Here is a 17,202-nt window from a genome sequence, read left to right as displayed (position 1 = left end):
GAGAGAGAGAGAGAGAGAGAGAGAGAGAGAGAGAGAGAGAGAGAGAGGAAGAAAGAAGAAAGAAAGAAGAAAGAAGAAAATGCTGAGGATTTCCAAAGTTTGTTCTCACCCACATGTAACACAGACTCAGATCATAGGAAAATTCGTAATAGTGAATTCGAATAAGATCTGAAATGCCAAATTCAATGTACTATGTCTTTTGGAATAAATTTGGAAACAGTGATTTTTAATATTCTGTCACATAAAATTGAAACAACATCAGTACTTAGAAAGATTAATATTCCATGGGAGACCTGAGTAAAATGACCAGCACTGAGGGAACTAGGGTTAGTTTCAGATGCAATTATAAGAGTTAGTGAATGGTAACAGAAAAATGATGATAAAAAGGCATAGATAGGGAAAGGAGAGAAGAGCAAGAAGGAACGGGAAAATGATGAAAAAACAAAAGAAGGTTGCTGAATTGAGTACTGCTATGAGAAGTTACAATAAACAAAAATATAAATATAAAGGAGACATTACATGATGTCTCATTAAATGGAAACAAGAAACAGCAGCAACAAAACCTCCAAGAGACTATCCCAAGGGCTGACAAAATTGTAATACTGCTAAAAGCAGAAGCTAAAAAGAGTGAAATTATTTTTTTTACCTTTAATCTTGAACAACTAGACATGAAAGTACAAGTTTGAAGTAAGGAAATGTACCCAAAAACAGTAATAAATTCAAAAACAACTGTCAGGACATGAGAAGAATCAGGTCATTTCCCTAGATGATGAAGCAAAGGACAGGTGAAGCCTATGAGAAGAAAAAAAAAGTAAACAAAATGGGAAAAAGAAGAAAAAACAAATGTCCCTCAATTGTAGATTTTTATATTTTAGATAAAAAAAATATAACAACTGCCAACATGACTCTCAATTATTCTTGACTCTCCAAAATTATTCAGAGACCAAAAATTCCTTAGGGCAAACCTGAAATGCGCCCCACAGGACCAATATGCCTTGGTGCCCCAGGGTGGTCAAGGCTTGGAGATTCATTAAAATGTATTCCATGTAAAATGTTAAAAAAATTTTTTTGGTTAGTTTTGTTTTGATTATCTTTTGGTTCATTTCTCTTCTCCAGTATCATGCAAGGTGTCTCCTGCACTGTGAGTGACAGTCAATAGGAGTGAAGCTTCTAGCTGAGTGTTAACTGAATGTCTCCCTATTCAGTGACATTAAAGGGTGTCAGAAATAAGACTTTACTGTCAGGGTGTTGAGTAAAACCAATAATAGCCTTGCCAATAGCCTGTGAGATTTGGGGTGGGTCAGTCTACTGAGCCACTTAGGACAAGTTAGCAAGATGCAGTGGGTTTCTGATACTTGATGGTATGGTTAGTGGTATGTAATGTCTAGGTGTGGCATTGTCTTCCGCTATATGGTGACTCCTTTTAAATTTCTCTTTGATATATTAGGAAAGTACTACAGTACAAGAATTTCCACAAAGCTTTTCAAAGAATCATTAGTACTCTTTGCCTATTTGCTTGAAGTAATCCATCAGTACCTCGGACTCTTTCAATTTTTCTGTCCTCTTCTCAAGGAACCTGAGGGGTGAGGTACCATATGAATGTCCCATTTACTGTTGAGCACCCCAAAGTCTCTTGTTCTTTGCACATTAATCAAAAGAGCATCTGATATCAATCCTTATCTATTGCAAGAAGCTTCGCTGCACGAGTTGACAGATATATTGATCTGTTGGTATACCATAACTCATTAAGAATCATTTTAAGCCAGGCGGTGGTGGCGCACGTCTTTAATGCCAGCACTTGGGAGGCAGAGGCAGGTGGATTTCTGAGTTCGAGGCCAGCCTGTTCTACAGTGTGAGTTCCAGGACAGCCAGGGCTATACAGAGAAACCCCATCTCGAAAAAACAATCATTTTAATATATATACATTTAACAGAAAATACACAAGAAAAAAGAATGTCCCTTAACATTCTTTAACATTCCATCTGTCCTTGGGCCAGTGGTGCTTTCAGTCTAGAGCCAAATTTATTTCATAAATCTCTCAATCACAGTAATTTAAACTTACAGCACAATGTTAGCCATCATATTCTCCCTTAGCTATACTTAGAGTCAAATTCTTGACTTTGTAGTAGAACCTGTTGATACTGATATTTAATAGCCCAAAGTTTATGGCATCTATGTGGGAACTTATATATCTGCTAAAAGCATTTCTGATGCCTTAATTATCAAGAGTAATCATTAAAGCACATGTGAGAGGGGTGCTGGGATTGCACACAGTACAGTTGTTACCAAGAAGGGATCTGAAGATGAGAACAAGAACCAATTGCTTGCCTGATTTGGGGTCTTGCCTGTCTAGGATAAACTTTTGTTGTTGACGTTTGCTTGTTTTCTTTTTGTTTTTTGATTTTCTCTTGTCCTGCATTGATTTTTTGTTTGGTTTTGGGCTTTGTTTTAGAGTGTTTTGGGTGAGGATTTAGTTGTTTTAACTTGTTATTCTTTTGTTCATTTTTATGTATTTGTGTGTTTTTGTGTACAGCAAAATCATCCCTAATGTTTCTTAAGTGATTTGTACAGAAACAATGAGTTTCTCTTAATGCCATACTGCCTAATTACAGAATACCAGAGTTTCCTATATTTTCAGTTTATACAAATAGCTAAAGTTTAAAACAATCAGCTGTAGGAGGAGCTAAGGTGGGAGGAGTAAGGAGAGGAAGAGGAGGACTAAGGAGAGGAAGAGAACAAGGAAGAGGAGGAGCTAGGGAGAGCAGAGATGTAAGAGGATGGAGAGTCAAGCAGGTATGGAGAGAAGTTGGGTAATGATTTTTATTTAGGTTAGCTAATAGGGAAACAACTCTCTTGTATGGGCATATTGTTATTGAGCATTGCCAAACATATAAAGCCTTTGATTAACCTTTAAGCATTAGAGTCTCATTCTCTTACTAGGCCTGCATGGATGGTGGGATGGTCTGGGTAATGCCTAGCCTTGTGGAGACAGCGTGGAAGATTGGCAGAGCCATCTCCCATGCTGGTGACTTGTGGATGGGTGGCAGGGTTGGTGTTTCTGGCTGACTGTTTCTAGCTACGGCAAACACGTGGCTTCCAGCCAAGAAACATGGCAGCTAAGCTAGGCAGAGCTGCCGCAGCTTAGATAATCAGTTTGACCAGTGGCCAATTTTTAAATAATTACTTTAACAATCAGCAAAGACAAAAATCCAGACATACATTGTTAAGCGAGTATGTGTTAGCCTGAATAAACCTTAGGTACAGAGCAATATTCCATAGGCCTTTTGGTAACCTGCTTTGGCCTTTGTACCACTGCGTCATAAGATAGGAATATCTCAGTTTTTGGTGGTCATAGATATGGCCCTAATTCTTTAGTTTCTCATATCCTTCTCCACATTCCTAACTTCTCTTTTATCCTTTTGCACATCTTAGGCCATTCGCCTGATTCTCAAACCTCTTTTACTCTTTATCTAGAATGATACAGATCTCTGCCATCTTGGTCTGTTCAAAATCTCCTCTAGACCTTATCCCATGACATTAAATTCTGTTGGTCTTTTCTAATGCATGTGCTCTGGTTACTTTTCTTTTTGTTTTAACTTTTAACGTTTTTTTTCTCCACCCTGTAAAGCTTTCATTTTTATTTTTAATCCTTGTATATAAATCCATGTTGGTGCAGTTTGAATATCTTGTATAAAATGCAGTTTTAAAATTCTGTCTTCCATGAACTCAGTTTTTATGAATTTGTCCTTATCTGTTAATTTTATTTGTAGGACAAGATTTATCAAACAAACACCCATCCTACTGTAAAATATCTTAGAGAACTGTTGTTGTTACCTTATTGGTTTATACCACATAGTCACCTTAATCAAGATGGTAGTGAGGTTACACAATTGTTATTTAAAAACATCTATTTAACAAAAAAAAGAGTTGAACCAAGTTGCATATGTAATGTTGTAGTAAATAATTATTACCTATGGATAAATTTTCAATTATGAACACCTTTGTTATAAGTTTCCATTAACGTTTTCTAACAGATTTTACAAAATTTTAACCATACCCAAGGATCTTAAAAAATCATTTACACAATACTCTTACAAATCTTGAGATATAGTTCATATTTTCACAAAAGTCATCATGAATTAAATGAAATCAATATGGATACATAGATAGAGAGATAGAGGCATAGATAGATAGAGAGATGAGAATTAGCAATAATCCTCATTGCAATTAATCTACCTCTTAGCTTCTTTAAAGTACACAGTATCTTCTGCTGTGCAATTGTGTTTTTTCTCTCCTTGTCACAAAGTCAAGTGACATACCTGACACAGGACCAAGTTTTTGAGGAAACTTTTAAACAAGCATGATTGGGACAATGTGAGGATGGTGCTTCTGCATTAGCTTTTCAATAAAGCAAAACAGCATAAAACAATTATTTTAATATTATCAACACCTAAAATACACCTGAATCTCTGAAATCAAAGATTTCCACATGTTGTTTCAGTTATCTCAAGAACAAAAAGCAGCATACCATGTAAGCCATTCAACACAACAACAAATTCAAGAGTGTGAAAGAAAACAAATTTCCATCAAACAGAAAAAGAAAGTTCATGAAGTCAGAGGACACCATTCAAAAACAAATATTAGGTGGCCACTACCATTCATATACACGACAGCCAAATTTCAGCTCAGGTTTTCTGTGATTCCCTCAAGTACAGAACCTCCCAATTTCTCAGACTCCTATTGTACTGAAATAAGTATAATTTCCAAGGAGAAATCTAGTAATTTCCAAGGCTACTTTACTGGCAATTCACTGCACTTATATGTTTATCCAGTTTTGAATGCTGAAAAAGATATGAATGTTTTGAAAAATTACAGACAAAATATTGTCTCTACACTAAAAGGACGATCCATTAATCATCTTTCACTGCCTTTACTTCTGAAATTTCCTCCTTAATCAATTTAATCTTGCAAATATTAACTAACTTTGATTCTACACAATTGTTTCCACAGTGTTTGAAAATATTTGTTACTTTAGTTCCTGTCATTGGTGGCTTAAAAAACTCTGGGTCAAATCTAGAAACTTCTGAATGGTAGCAAATCCTATGCCAACTTCTTAACACTCCAATCAATCCTTTTAAAATGTAAACCTCACAGGCCATAAGACTTTAGTTCCACAGCAAATGCAGAGTCTACCTAGGTAAACCTCCTTTTCATCAATGTTATTCTCAGTGCAAGGTGGACATCTTTATTCCTTAAACTGTAGATAAAAGGATTCAGCATTGGGCCCAAAATGGTATAAAATATGGTAGATATTTTATCTTCCTCCACAGATGCACTAGCAGGCTTAAGATACATGAAGGCTGCAGCTCCAAAGAAAAGAGAAACAGCTATCACATGGGAGCCACAGGTACTGAAGGCTTTTGACCTACCTTCTGAAGAATGGATGCTGAGGATGTTGGAAAGGATCAAGGTATAAGAAACAAAGAGAATCAGGCTGGGCACTGTTATATTGACACTGACAACAACGAAAAGTACCAGCTCATTGATGGAGGTGCTTGTGCAGGAGAGTTTAAGGAGAGGATGTACATCACATGCATAGTGATTGAGGATGTTGCCATCACAAAAGGTTAAGTTTAGCATAATACCAGTAAACACAATGGCTTCCACAAACCCCATCAAATACACACCCACGGTCATCAAGAGGCAGACCTCATGGGACATGGTGACCTGGTAAAGCAGAGGCTTACAGATGGCAGCAAATCTGTCAAAGGCCATTGCTGTCAAAATGTAGCATTCATCAATTACAAAGAAGGCAAAGAAAAAGAGCTGAGTCAGGCACTCAGCATGAGAGATGATGTTCTGCTTCACAAAACCCACCAGCATTCTGGGGATTATGACAGAGGAGTAGCAGAGATCTGTGAAGGAAAGGTTGAAGAGAAAGTAGTACATGGGTGTGTGCAGGTGAGGATTCAACACAATCAGAACAATTAAGCCCAGGTTCCCTATCACAGAGACAATGTATATTCCCAAGAAGAGGAAGAAGAGAGGCAACTGGAGCTCTGGCTGCTGGGTCAAGCCCAGCAGGATAAATTCTTTCACTGAAGAGGCATTTCCTAAAGCCATTCTTCCATATCTGTAAGAACAGTAAAAATATAGCAGCATTAAAATGAAATTCCAACACCTGTCAGCCTATCACATTCACATGAGATTAAGTACCAGAATAGAAGGGTAAATTCTAGCTCACAATTCTGGATGCCTTGTTTACTACATTTTGTGAGAGTTAGGGTAAAGAAATAACCATAAATATATTGAAGCCATTTCTTAGGAATAATATTCTGGGAAGCAATGAGCATTATTGCCCCTGTAGTATCTTAGTTCTACTTCTACCTTGACCATCCATCTCCCACTTCAGGTTCAGTGGTAATCGCAAAAGAGAAAAGACAAGGCACATCCAAGACTTACTGCATTGCTCAGTTCTAATTAGCAGGAAGAATATCATGCACCCATCCAATCTAATACTTCCCTTTCTACTTTGAGACTGGACAAGTGACTTACTAACTCTTCTGTGCTCTCACGGGAGAGTAAGTACAAATGGCATGGAGGAGCTATAAAGGTGAATAGTACAGAAAAAAAATATATGTGTTCTGTTGTTACCTGGTTTGGAGTTTTGGAGATGAGGGAAATTAACTCTGGACTAGAGAACCTAGGGCCCTCATTCTTTTGGATTGTGAGCATCCATGAGTTTTGAGTCATGATTTCTGGTGGTGGTTGTCCTACAATACTGTATTTATAATAGTGGTTGGTAAATAGCATCTACTGATGTCACAAGGAACACTTGGTAATTACTAAAGAGAGTTTCATGAACTGTAATCTCAGGGACCTAATTAAAAACTGAAAAGCTTATGTTTCCCATGAGATCAGGCTTTGTTGCTAATGTACTTACAAATTAGTTCAATAGTAATGACTTTCACTCATTTAGAGGTATAGAATTTTCTTTTGTTTCATAGTTTGAGATTTTTGTACACTTATTTAATATTTTCTGTTAAAGTTCATTCCTGATGTCTTTCCTTCCAATTTCTCCCCCATCCTTCTGTTACTATTACCTCCCCAATTCATTTGTTCTTTTCAATATTTTAACACACTGTGTCTAGTCAGTATTAATGTGTATGTATTTGTGTGTGTGCGTGTGCGTGTGGGTGTGTTGTGTGTTGTGTGTGTGTGTGTGTGTGTGTGTGTGTGTGTGTTTATGAGGGTCATCTACTTGAGGATAGGTAGCCTGACAGGGATACAGTTTTTTAAATGGATGGGGTTTCTCAAAGTATTCATCAACTGCCAATAGTTACTCAGCTTCAGGTTGAATTCATGACCATATCAGCCCTCCATTCTTGAATCTTATCAGGCTTGGTTTTACTTAGGTCTTATGCCTACAATTGTTACCACTGTGAGTTCCTAGAGCATATCTGAAAACATTGTTTTAATATGGTCATGTATCACTTCTGGCTCTTACAATCTTTCCACCTCTACTTTTTGAATGATTCCTGAAACTTGGGTAAAAGAGTAGAATGTGGAGTTCCCTTTTGAGGACTGAGCACTCACCATCTTTTATTCTCTCCCTATTGAGTAGCTATTGATATCTAGACTAATCTCAATGTATTGCTATGAGAAGCATCTCTGATGAAGGTTGGGAGATGCAGTCATCTATCAGTATAATGGAAAAGCATTAGAAATCAAGTTAATACTATATTCATTGCAGGTAACAGCCACAGATACTTCCCTACGAACTATTAACCTCGTCTAGCCTCAGCAGTTGGCCCCAATAAGCATGGTTGGAGTGAATTTTGTCTGTGGAGCAAACCTGAAATCCAATCCACATGTTGTTGGTTACTCCTATAACAATTATGCCAACATTGTGCCAGTGAATATGTCCTACCAGGTCAGCCATTAATGTAGCTGTCATGATACACATATACACCATGTAGACTGGACATAGTTATTTTTATCATAATGTGAGACGTTTTTAAGTGCATACTTAGATCAAAAAAAGTTAACCTTAAATTTGAGATTCTGACTGTGATAATAGTAGACAGTGCTTTATCAAGGCTAGACTATTAGCTTATCAGAATTCCATTCGCTAATATATTAAAAATCTGAATTTTTGGAGGTCTAAACATTATATATCACTTGAAAGTTTATATACTTATTTTTATATTCTACTCATTCCCCCCACATGTACAAGTTGTGTCTATGTACCTTTAGTCATTTTCTTAGACCCTCATAGCTTACTTAAGGTTCCAAATCCTCCATAGACTATCCTTATCCTTCCCGGTCCCAGACCTCCTGCTAGTCACACAGATGACCCCACAGATTTCCATCCCTACTCCTATCATTACCCACCCCCTACTCTGACACCTGATCATCATCCTATTTCCCCTCCTCACTCTCTCTCCCACTAAGTTCCCTCTCTCCATTTGTCTCTGATGAATATTTTGTTTTCTCTTCTGAGTGAGACTCTTGCATCCTTCTTTGGGCCCTCCTTATTTCCCAGGTCCTTTGGATCTTTAGATTGTAGCATGGTTATCCTGCACTTCATGTCTAATGACCATATATATTGTCTGCAAACCATACACATCTTTTTGGGTCTGGGTGACCTCACTCAGGATGATATTCTCAAGTTCCATCTATTTGCCTGCAAATTTAATGATATCTTTGTTTTGAAATGTTGATGGGTATTCCATTTTGTATATATACCATATTTTCTTTACCCACTCTTCAGTTGAGGGACATCTAGGTTGTTGTTTTCAATTTCTGGCTATTGTGTGTTTTGCTATGAATATAGTTGAGCAAGTGTCCCTGTGGTATAGTGGGGCATCTTTTAGGGGTCATGAACAGTGTTATAGCTCGGTTTGGGGGTAGAACTCTTCCTAACTTTCTGAGAAATTGCCAAACTGCTTTCCAAAGTATTTGTACAAGTTTGCACTCTCACCAGCAATGGAATAGTTTTCCTCTTGCTCCACATCCTTGACAGCATCTGCTGTCACTTCAGTTTTTGTTCTTAGCCATTAGATGAGTGTAAGATGAAATCTCAGAGTCATTTTAATTTGCATACTCCTGATGACTAAGGAAATTGAGTATATCTTTAAGTGCTTCTAAGCCATTAGAGATTCCTCTATTGAGAATTGTCTATTTACCTCTGTACCCATTTTTAAATTGAGTTACTTGGTTTGTTAATGTTGAATTTCTTAAGTTTGTTATATATTTTGGAGAATGCTTCTCTATCAGGTATATGGCTGGTGACAATATTTTTGTATTCTGTAGGCTGCCATTTTGTCCTATTGATCATGTCCTTAGCCTTGCAAAAGCTTTTCAATTGAATAAGGTCCCATTTATTAATTTCTGATCTTAGTTCCTTACCGGAAGCCAAGACTTTATTGTCTTCCTGCCTGAGTGAAAATACCAGTTAGGTAAACAGCCTGAGTTAAGGAATGCTTTATTGCTCTCCTGCCTGAGAGAAAATATTAGCCAGATAGGCACCTTGAACAGAGAAATGTTTTATTGCCCTCTTGCTTGTGAGAAAATATTTAGATAAGTGGTTTGGGCTTAGGAATGCTTGTGGGCATAGAGAACTTTGCAATTATGGGATGGCCCTGGACCCTGACGGTTAGGTGACCTTCCCGCCTCCTTGTCTTTATAATAGCAAACTGAACAATAATGTTTGAGCACTTGATCAGGACTTTCAAGACTTGTGCTCCTTCTTCTTGTCTCTTGTCCTTTCCATTCATTCACTCCCTCCCACTTGGTGCCCTTTGAATTCCCCGAGGGCTGGGGCAGTTTCTTAGCTATTGATAGTGTTTTCAGGAATTTGTTTCTTGGGACAATGAGTTTAAGACACTTCCTCAATTTCTCTTCTATTAGATTTACTGTATCCAATTTTATGTTGAGGTTTTTGATCCACCTACACATGGGTTTTCTGCAGGGTGATAGAAATGAATGTACGTGCATTCTTCTGCATGCAAACATCCAATAAGACAAGCACAATTAGTTGAAGATGTTGTTCTTTTTCTATGGTATAGTTTAGACATCTTTATCAAATGTCAATTTTCCTATAGCTTTGGATCAGCTAGACTATCCCTTCACATGTTCCTACACTTCACAGACGGTGTAGTTTTTGAGGTTGGCTAAATCAAAGTCCTGGATCTGGTCATGGGTGGCAGCTGATCTGGTCAGCCTGTTGCCTCTCCAACAACAGCACCACCAGGAGGATCTCTCCAGTACAGCACTGATTACCCTTCCCCTATGTTGCCACAGGCAGGAGGCAGGGACAATACTCCTGCTCTCATGGACATGGGGCCAACTGGCCTGCACCGAGGCATCCAGAGACAGCTATACATTCTGCCCAGAGCAAACATGAGGACCTCTCTCACAAGTGATGTAGCTGGCCGTGCGCTGAGCCAGTTCTCCTGCTCTCACACCTTTGGGATTGGCTCAATTGTGCCTTCACCATCAGCTCAACTTTTTGCACATGTGTCACATCCCCAAGTGCTATAGCCATTGAATGGCAAAGCTAGCTCTCCTGCTCCTGTGACTTGCAAGCCAGCTCTCCCAACTGCTGAAGTAGCAAGAAGTAAGGAAGAAGAGAGCATTATCCCCATACTTAAGCTCCCTCACTGCCTATGAGTGGCAGGGCCCATAAACCACATACCCTATGGCCAGATAGCAATTGCAGTTAAAAGACCCAATTAGAGATGTCCAACACTGTTGATGACTGTCAGGATGGCATCAGAAAACCTGGCCAGAGACAAGCATACCAAAGGTAGTAGGTTACCTGGACTGATTTCTTCAATGAGACAGTTTCTCTCATATCTTTTCCTATTCAGCTTTTCTTCTAGCAGTATTTTCTGTCTTTACCATTTTTAAGTGGCTTGTTTAGGCCTAGTGCTCTGGGTTGTAAGCAAGTGTATTCTATTAACTTGAGTATGTATCTGGCTATAGCCCTGTATTTATAGTAAGAAGTAGAATTAGTGATATTACTGGAAGAATCTCTGCATATGTCAAACAATTGAAGATCTCAGACCCAGTGACTATTGATGATATTCAAGGACAAACATTTTTGTTTAATCCATGACACTATTCTGAGAAAAATCTAACACCAAAAATAACCTGTTACTTAGCCTTTTTTAAATAGAGCAAAAAGTCACTGAACATTGTAAATAAAACCTCATTTGTAGTCCCAGGTTTGAGGGATAAAATTATTAAAGTCCTTAGCTTACATCTTTGATTATCATTGCTACTTTAATGTAATTTCTCAAATTTACTGGTTGCTCAGTTATTATAGGAAAAAACATTGCAATGGTAAAAGAGACAGTTATCTATATTCCTCAACCTGGAAAGCTTTAATTTTGATTTTTAATCATTGTATATAAAGGCATGTAGGTGGAGTTTAATCTCTTTTTAAAAACACAATGTTTTTAAACTCTGTATTCCATAAACTCAGTTTTTATGATTTTTTCTCATCTGTTATATTTATTTATAGGTTAAGAGTTATCAAACAAACACCCATCCTACTGCAAAATACCTTAGAGACCTGTTGCTGCCATCTCAGTTGGTTTAAACCACATAGTCACCTTAATCAAGATGGTGGTGAGGTTACATAGTTGTTCTTTTAAAACATCTATTTAACAAAATCAAGAGTTGAATACAAGTTGCATATATAATTTTGTAGTAAATGATTGTTACTTGTAGGAGAAGTAAGGAGAGGAAGAAGAAAAGGAAGAGGAGGAGTGAGGCAAGGGGGAGGAGAGAGATGTAGCAGCCATGGAGAACCACACATGAGTCCAGAACAGTCCTGGGTAACTATTGATATCTTAAGGTTAGATGTTGGAAAACAACTTTAATTGTGTGGGTCAATTGTTAATTGAGAATTTCTAATATCTAAAGCATTTGGATAATATTCAAGCATTAGAGCCTCATTTCTTACTGGGCCCGTGTTGATGGCGAGATGGTCTTGGCACTGCCCAGCCTTGTAGAGACAGCGTAGAAGACTAGCAGAGCCATCTCCCATGCTGGCATCTTGTGGGTGGCAGGGCTGGTGTCTTGTGCCACCTGAGCCAAGGCAGCAGCAAGAACACAACTCTACCACTCACTCATGACCTAGGCTAGTCAGGAACATGACAGCTGATTAAGAAAAGCCAGATTGAATGCTGCCATTTTAAAATATCTCCTGCAACAATTGCCTATGTATAAATTTTCAATTATCAACACTTTTGCTATGTTTTTGTTAACTTTTTCTAACAAATTTTACAATTATTTTGTTTTGATTTTTTGTTTTTTTTTTTAATTTGTTTTACTGGATATTTTCTTTACTCACATTTCAAATGTTATCCCCTTTTCTGGTTTCCCATACATACACTCCAGTCACATCCCCCTTCCCACTGCTTCAAAGAGGGTGTTCCCCCAGACACCCACAACCACCTCTCTGCCCTCACAATCCCCTACACTGGGGTCGAAGCCTTCAGGGGACCTACAGACTCTCCTCCCATCAATGCCCAACAAGGCCATCCTCTGCTACTTATTGGGCTGGAGCCATGCATACTCCTTGGTTGATAGTTTAGTCCCTGGGAGCTTTTGGGTGTCTGGTTGGTTAATGTTGTTCTTCCTATGGGGTTGCAAACCCACTAAGCTCCTTCAGTCCTTTCTCTAATTCCTCCGCAAAACTTTTAACCCTGCACAATGACCTTAAAAAGTAGTTTACCCAATACTCTTACAAATCTTGAGATAAAGTTCATACTTCAACAAAAAAAAGTCTTCAAGAGTTAAAAGAAATAGATAGATAGATAGATAGATAGATAGATAGATAGATAGATAGATAGATACTGGGATTAATCTACCTCTTAGCTATTTAGCACACAGTGTCTTCTGCTGTGCTATTGTGTTTTTCTCTACTTGTCACAAAGCCAAGTGAAACACGTGGTACTGGACAGAATTTTGGAGGAATCTTTTAAACAATCATGATTGGGACTGGGTGGAGATGGTTCCCCTGCACTACTTTTTCAATAAAGAATAAGAGTATGAAATAGCATTTTAATATTATCCATACATAAAATACACCTGAAAACCTGCAGTTGAAGCTTTTCACACATTGTTTTTTTTATTATAGAAGGAACAATAAGCAACAGAACATGCAATCCACTCAACACTACAAGTTCATGAGTATGCAAGAAAACACAAGTCCATCAAACAGAAATTTAAAAAGAAAGTTAATAAAGTCAAAGGATACCATGAAAAAAAAACAAATATTTGATGGCCACTTTCATTCATGTACACAACAGCCAACTTTCATCTCAGTTTTTCTGTGATTCCCTCAAGTACAGAACCTTCCAGTTTCTCAGACCCCATGTTAGGAGCCTTCAGAGAACCAAACAATGAAGGAGAGTAGTATCCAGGCTGCTTTAAAATTCAGAGGACTTGAAAATTAAGTCCAGATCCAGCTTTTCCCAAATTCCACTAAATGTGTGCTACAGACAGGATTCTTAGATACACAGCTGAAGGATGGCAGGTTCTACCATTTCACACTCTAGTCATAGAGAACCTGCCAATGGTTTCCCCAAGCATTGGGTCCCTCTAATATGTCCCAGGCCCAAAAGTGGAAGCCTGCAGGGCCCCAAGGCCTATCCAAAATATTGGAAGCTTCAGCTGTGCACCAATCTGTTATTGGGACATCAAAATGTTATAGGCCTGGGGTGTTTACCAGTCTGACAAAGAAATGTTTTTTATTCGGATAGTATTTGACCAACTTATTCCTGGAAGTCAAGATTTCAATGATGAAAGACAGGGCTTTCTAAAGGCAGTTTAAAACATGAGGTTATAGCCCATCTATGTGCACACATGCATCCTGAAATCAGGAGAGTACAATATTTTTACATATGTATGTATCGTTGCCTAAGTGAAACCACGTCTAAGTGCAATCATAGCACTGAGAAAACTTATGGCAGGCAGTTTTCCTGGTTTTCTTGAGCAAGCAACCTTTGTTTACAAAAGCAGAAGCAGTGGTTCACATTGTGACCATTATTGTGATGAACATCAGTTTCGTTAAAATTGTACAAGAATGACCCTTAATATTCTATAAGCTTCCATCTGTCCTGGAACGATTGAGGCTTTCAGGCTAGAGGCAATTTTGTTTCATAGATCTCTTGATCACAATTAGTTATACTTAAAACAAAAACATCTATCACATAGTAAACTCCCTTAGTCATGCACTTTCCAATGGAGACATAGTAAGTCCTTATATAGACATATCTACCCACAGGTCAATGAGAGGAAAACCTACTATAGGTTTCTTTATCTTAAATGCTTTGAATTACTATTTCAGAGCACTGGAATCAAAACAGACTCATCAACTCCTCTTTACCAAACTACTTTAAGACAATGAGTAAAGACGAGTGAGAAAGGGGCATTCACTTCTCTTTACCACAGCCTTTTGAGAAACAAAGGGGCCTATATAATGAAGTCTTTGGTTAGAAGTTACTAACCAAAGTAGTGAGACACTGTCTCTGAGATAGCCACATAAAACTTGTAAATGTCCCTTGTTGCAGTGGTGATTGAGATGTATCTCAATGATAGGACACTAGCTTCCCATGAAACAGAGTAGAGTTATAATGTTCCCAATCATACATAAGAAAATAATAAAATAAACATGTACACTTAAATAAATCTCTCGATTTTACCATTTCTGAGTATAATATCAAGTCTATTGTACTTAAATAAGCATGATTTCCAAGGAGAAATCTAGAAATTTCCAAGGCTACTCTACTAGTAATTCACGCACTTATCTGTTTATGCAGTTTTGAATAAATATATGAATGTTTTGAAAAATTACAGACAAAATATTGTCTATACACTAAAAGGATGATCCATTAATCACCTTTCACTGTTCTACTTCTGATATTTCTTACTTAATTGATTTAATTTTGCAAATATTAACTAACTTTGATATTACACAATTCTTACCACAGTGTTTGAAAATATTTGCTACTTTAGTTCCTGTCATTGTTGGCTTAAAAAACTGTGGGTCAAATCCAGAAACTTCTGAATGCAGCCAAATCCTATGCCAAATACAACTCCAATCAGTCCTCAGAAAATGTAAACCTCACAGGCCATAAGACTTTAGTTTTATAACAAATACATATTCTACTTAGGTAAATCTCCTTTTCATCAAGGTTATTCTCAGTGCAAGGTGAATATCTTTATTCCTTAAACTGTAGATAAAAGGATTCAGCATTGGGCCCAAAATGGTATAAAATATGGTAGATATTTTATCTTCATCCACAGATGCACTAGAAGGCTTAAGATACATGAAGGCTGTAGCTCCAAAGAAGAGAGAAACAGCTATCACATGGGAGCCACAGGTACTGAAGGCTTTTGACCTACCTTCAGCAGAATGGATGCTGAGGATGTTGGAAAGGATCAAGGTATAAGAAACAAACAGCATCAGGCTGGGAATTATTACATTGACACCCACGACAATGAAAACCACCAGCTCATTGATGGTGGTGCTTGTGCAAGAGAGTTTCAGGAGAGGAAATATGTCACATGCATAGTGATTGATGATGTTGCCATCACAGAAGGTCAGGCTTACCATACTACCAGTGTGTGCAGTGGCTTCCAAAAACCCCATCAAATACACACCCACTGTCATCAACAGGCAAACCTGTTGGGACATGGTGACTTGGTAAAGCAGAGGCTTACAAATAGCAGCATATCTGTCATAGGCCATTGCTGTCAAAATGTAGCATTCATCAATAGCAAAGAAGGCAAAGAAAAAGAGCTGTGCCATGCACTCAGCGTGAGAGATGATGTTCTGCTTCACAAAACCCACCAGCATTCTAGGTGTTATAACAGAGGCGTAGCAGAGATCTGTGAAGGAAAGGTTGAAGAGAAAATAGTACATGGGTGTGTGCAGGTGAGGATTCAACACAATCAGAACAATCAAGCCCAGGTTCCCCACTGTGGAGACCACATAGATTCCCAAGAAGAGAAAGAAGAGAGGCAGCTGGAGCTCTGGCTGCTGTGTCAAGCCCAGCAGGATGAATTCTTTCACTGAAGAGGCATTTCCTAAAGCCATTCTTCCTCAGGTCATATCTGTAAGAACAGTAAAAATATAGCATCAAAATGAAATCCCAGAACCCATCAATCTATCACATTAATTCGAGACTAAAAACCAAAATATAAAGATAAACTCAAGCTCACAATTCTCTCTGCCTTTTTTACAACATTTTATGAGAGTTATTGTACAGAAATAATTACAAATATATTGAAACTATTTCTTGGGAATAATATTCAGGAAAGCAATGAGCGTATTAGCCTTTGTTTGCCTCGGTCTACTTCTACCTTGACTTTGCATCTCCCACTTCAGGTTCAGCTATAATTTCAAATGAGAAAAGATAAGGCACATCCAAGGCTCACTGTGCTGCTGGGTTGTAGTTAGGGAAAGACAATCATGGACCCATCCAATCTAGTACTTACCTTTCTACTGGTGACTGGACAAGTGACTTTACTGACTCTTCTGTGCTCTCACAGGAGGGCAAGTACAAGCAGCATGAAGAGCCTTAAGGGTAAATAGTACAGAAAAAGTTATTTTTTGTTGTTACCTGGTTCGTCTTTTTGGAGATGAGGGAAATTAATTTTGGACTGGAAAATCCGGAGCCCTCATTCTTTTACATTCTTAAGAGTCATGAGTTCTGGATCATGATTTCAGGTGGTGCTTTTTCTAATAATTCTGTCTTCATAATAGTGCTTGGTAAACACTATCTACTGTTGTCACAAGAGCTACCTGGTAATGACCCAAGAGGGTTTTATGATTTGTAGTCACAGGGACCTGATTAAAAATTAAAGGGCTTATGTTCCCCAAGTGTTTTCCCAAGAAATCAGGCTTTGGTACTTACAAATTAGATCAATAGTAATGGCTTTTGCTCATTTAGAGGTAGATAATTTTGTTTTGTTTCATAGTTTTATACAATCAGTCAATGTACTTTGAGGAAGTTTATCTTTGATGTCTTCCTTTTCAATTCTTCTCCCATCCTCCTATCACTATTGCCTCCCCAGTTCATTCGTTCTTTTCAATTATTTAACACACTGTGTGTATTCAGTATTAACTGTGTGTGTGTGTGTGTGTGTGTGTGTGTGTGTGTGTGTGTGTGTGTGTGTGTG

The 17,202-nt window shown here is 38.0% G+C and overlaps 1 protein-coding gene and 1 pseudogene across 1 annotated transcript; both read right to left on the bottom strand.

Annotated features, from left to right (window-relative positions):
- Nucleotides 1–5,193: 5,193 nt before the first annotated feature.
- On the bottom strand, nucleotides 5,194–6,126 carry LOC114611247 (olfactory receptor 147-like). The gene has a single exon (XM_028755892.1). It carries the CDS (start codon nucleotides 6,121–6,123, stop codon nucleotides 5,194–5,196), a length of 930 nt encoding a protein of 309 aa, XP_028611725.1. The 5' UTR covers nucleotides 6,124–6,126.
- A 9,061-nt stretch (nucleotides 6,127–15,187) lies between these two features.
- On the bottom strand, nucleotides 15,188–16,132 carry LOC114611242 (annotated as a pseudogene).
- Nucleotides 16,133–17,202: the final 1,070 nt, after the last annotated feature.

The sequence above is a fragment of the Grammomys surdaster genome, unplaced genomic scaffold (genome assembly GCF_004785775.1).
Source record: "Grammomys surdaster isolate TR1022 unplaced genomic scaffold, NIH_TR_1.0 126086, whole genome shotgun sequence".
Lineage (NCBI taxonomy): Eukaryota > Metazoa > Chordata > Mammalia > Rodentia > Muridae > Grammomys > Grammomys surdaster.
This window is presented reverse-complemented; position numbering and strand designations above follow the sequence as displayed.